At 54.6% G+C, this 1,862-nt stretch overlaps 1 protein-coding gene across 1 annotated transcript in view; it reads left to right on the top strand.

The window, feature by feature from the left end:
* Positions 1 to 1,652, top strand: part of TFAP2A (transcription factor AP-2 alpha) — an 18,397-nt gene extending 16,745 nt beyond the window's left edge. The window contains exon 7 of the mRNA XM_019543170.1: positions 1,141 to 1,652. Coding sequence (XP_019398715.1) covers positions 1,141 to 1,429 — 289 coding nt within the window. The 3' untranslated portion in view covers positions 1,430 to 1,652. The remainder of the gene's footprint in view (positions 1 to 1,140) is intronic.
* The last annotated feature ends 210 nt before the right edge of the window (positions 1,653 to 1,862 follow it).

Below are 1,862 nucleotides of genomic sequence, written 5' to 3'. Positions count from 1 at the left end.
GGAGGGGACTGCCTAACCGGCTGTATTTCCTAAAGAGAGTTTACATGCAGCTTTTCTTGCAAGTCGTTGTGAAACTGTGGGTGGGTGTTTATTTAAAGAAGGAAGAGAGTTCCGTAAAGGGAAATGTCTGCTGGAGCTTTTTAGCTGAGCATATCCATTGCCATACTAAGAGGAGGTTTCCTATTGACGGTAAAATAAAAGTGGCACATTAAAACCGATTTCAATGCATTCAGATCCTCTGCGGTTCCTTCCTCCTAAGCACTTCCTAACTTACTGGGTGGCTAGAGGGACATTACAAATCTATGTCCAGCGACAATCTGTCCGCAGTTAAAACGCCAGCGGAGGTTGTCATTGGTGGGGCTGCCTAGGCTTCCAGGTGGTGCGTGAAAAGAAAATGATAGTTTTGCTCTAGTTGCTGGAAATTAAAAGGCTTGTTTAGTGGCCCTTAATTACCAATGGGGATGTCACCAAAGGGCAGGGTGCCAGAGGGCCCAGGCAGAGGATGGGAGCCAGGCTAAGGCTGGAAGACATTAGCAGAGGGCTGAAGCTGCAAACTGCTTCAGCACAGCCTCGGGGCTCTGCTTCAAGGGGCAGCCTCTCTCTCTCTTTTTTTTGTTGTTTTCCCAGCCATTTGTGCAGCGCCTCTGGTATCCAGTGTGACCTCTGCACCCTGCCCTGGGACCTCCCTTCCCTCTAGGGAAGCTGCCAGCCTCCGGCTAGTGCCAGCCTGGCCTGTGTGGGAAAGTGCCACCCCCCTTCCCTCTGCCTGAAGAAGGGTGGCTGTGCCCAGAAGCTTGCGATTAAAGACATTTTTTTGTGTGCAAAACATCGAATTGGTTTAATACAAGATACCACCTCTTCTGATTCCCCACATTCAGCTTGCCCCTCTGCTGCTCCCAAACCGAGGGGGGCGGGGGGGACATCAAGCCCTTCAATTGCACCCCAGAGCTCCTGCGGGTAGATGCTGGGGGTGGGGGCGGGCCTGTGGCACTTAGGGGGGCGCAGTTTTGGGGGAGGGTGGCTGGGAGGCGGTGTGTGTCAGTGAGCTGGGGCGGGCGGCCTGGGCTGTGCCGCTGCTGCTCCCGGTTAATTTCCCCTCCTCCCTCTCCCTCTCTCCTCTCTGCTCCATTTGTGCCACAGACAGATCTGCAAAGAGTTCACCGACCTGCTGGCTCAGGACCGATCTCCCCTGGGGAACTCGCGGCCCAACCCCATCCTGGAGCCGGGCATCCAGAGCTGCCTGACCCACTTCAACCTCATCTCGCACGGCTTCGGCAGCCCGGCCGTGTGCGCGGCCGTCACCGCCCTGCAGAACTATCTCACCGAGGCGCTCAAGGCCATGGACAAAATGTACCTCAGCAACAACCCCAACAGCCACACGGACAGCAGCACCAAAAGCGGCGACAAAGAGGAGAAACACCGAAAGTGAGGATCCAGCCCCTCCACCTCCTCCCCCTCCCCGCAGCCAGCAGCCAGCAGCCAGCCAGGCATCTCCTGCCACCCCTCCCCCGTGCCCTCCTGCCCGGCCTGCTCTCCTGACTCCGCAGGACTGCTCTGCCCTCCCCCTCCCGCACCAGCCTCCCAGGGACTCCCAGGTTTGGAGAGAAGAGAGCAGAGGGGGGAGTGGGGGGGGGCCATGGAGTCAGCAACAACAAAAAAAGTTCTTTGAGCCCCCGAACTTTTTTGTTTTGAAATAAGAAACACAAAAAAGCAGCAAAAGGACCCCCTTTTTTTTTTAAAAGAAAAATAAATAAATAGATGAAATGAAAACGACAACAAAAAATAATCGCTAAAAAAAAATTCTATAAGCCTCATCGGACTGCAAGCACCACCTCCCTTGACACAAACTTCTGGTAAGATTG

Source organism: Crocodylus porosus, unplaced genomic scaffold (assembly GCF_001723895.1).
Source record: "Crocodylus porosus isolate Cpor-Errol unplaced genomic scaffold, CroPor_comp1, whole genome shotgun sequence".
Lineage (NCBI taxonomy): Eukaryota > Metazoa > Chordata > Crocodylia > Crocodylidae > Crocodylus > Crocodylus porosus.
This window is presented reverse-complemented; position numbering and strand designations above follow the sequence as displayed.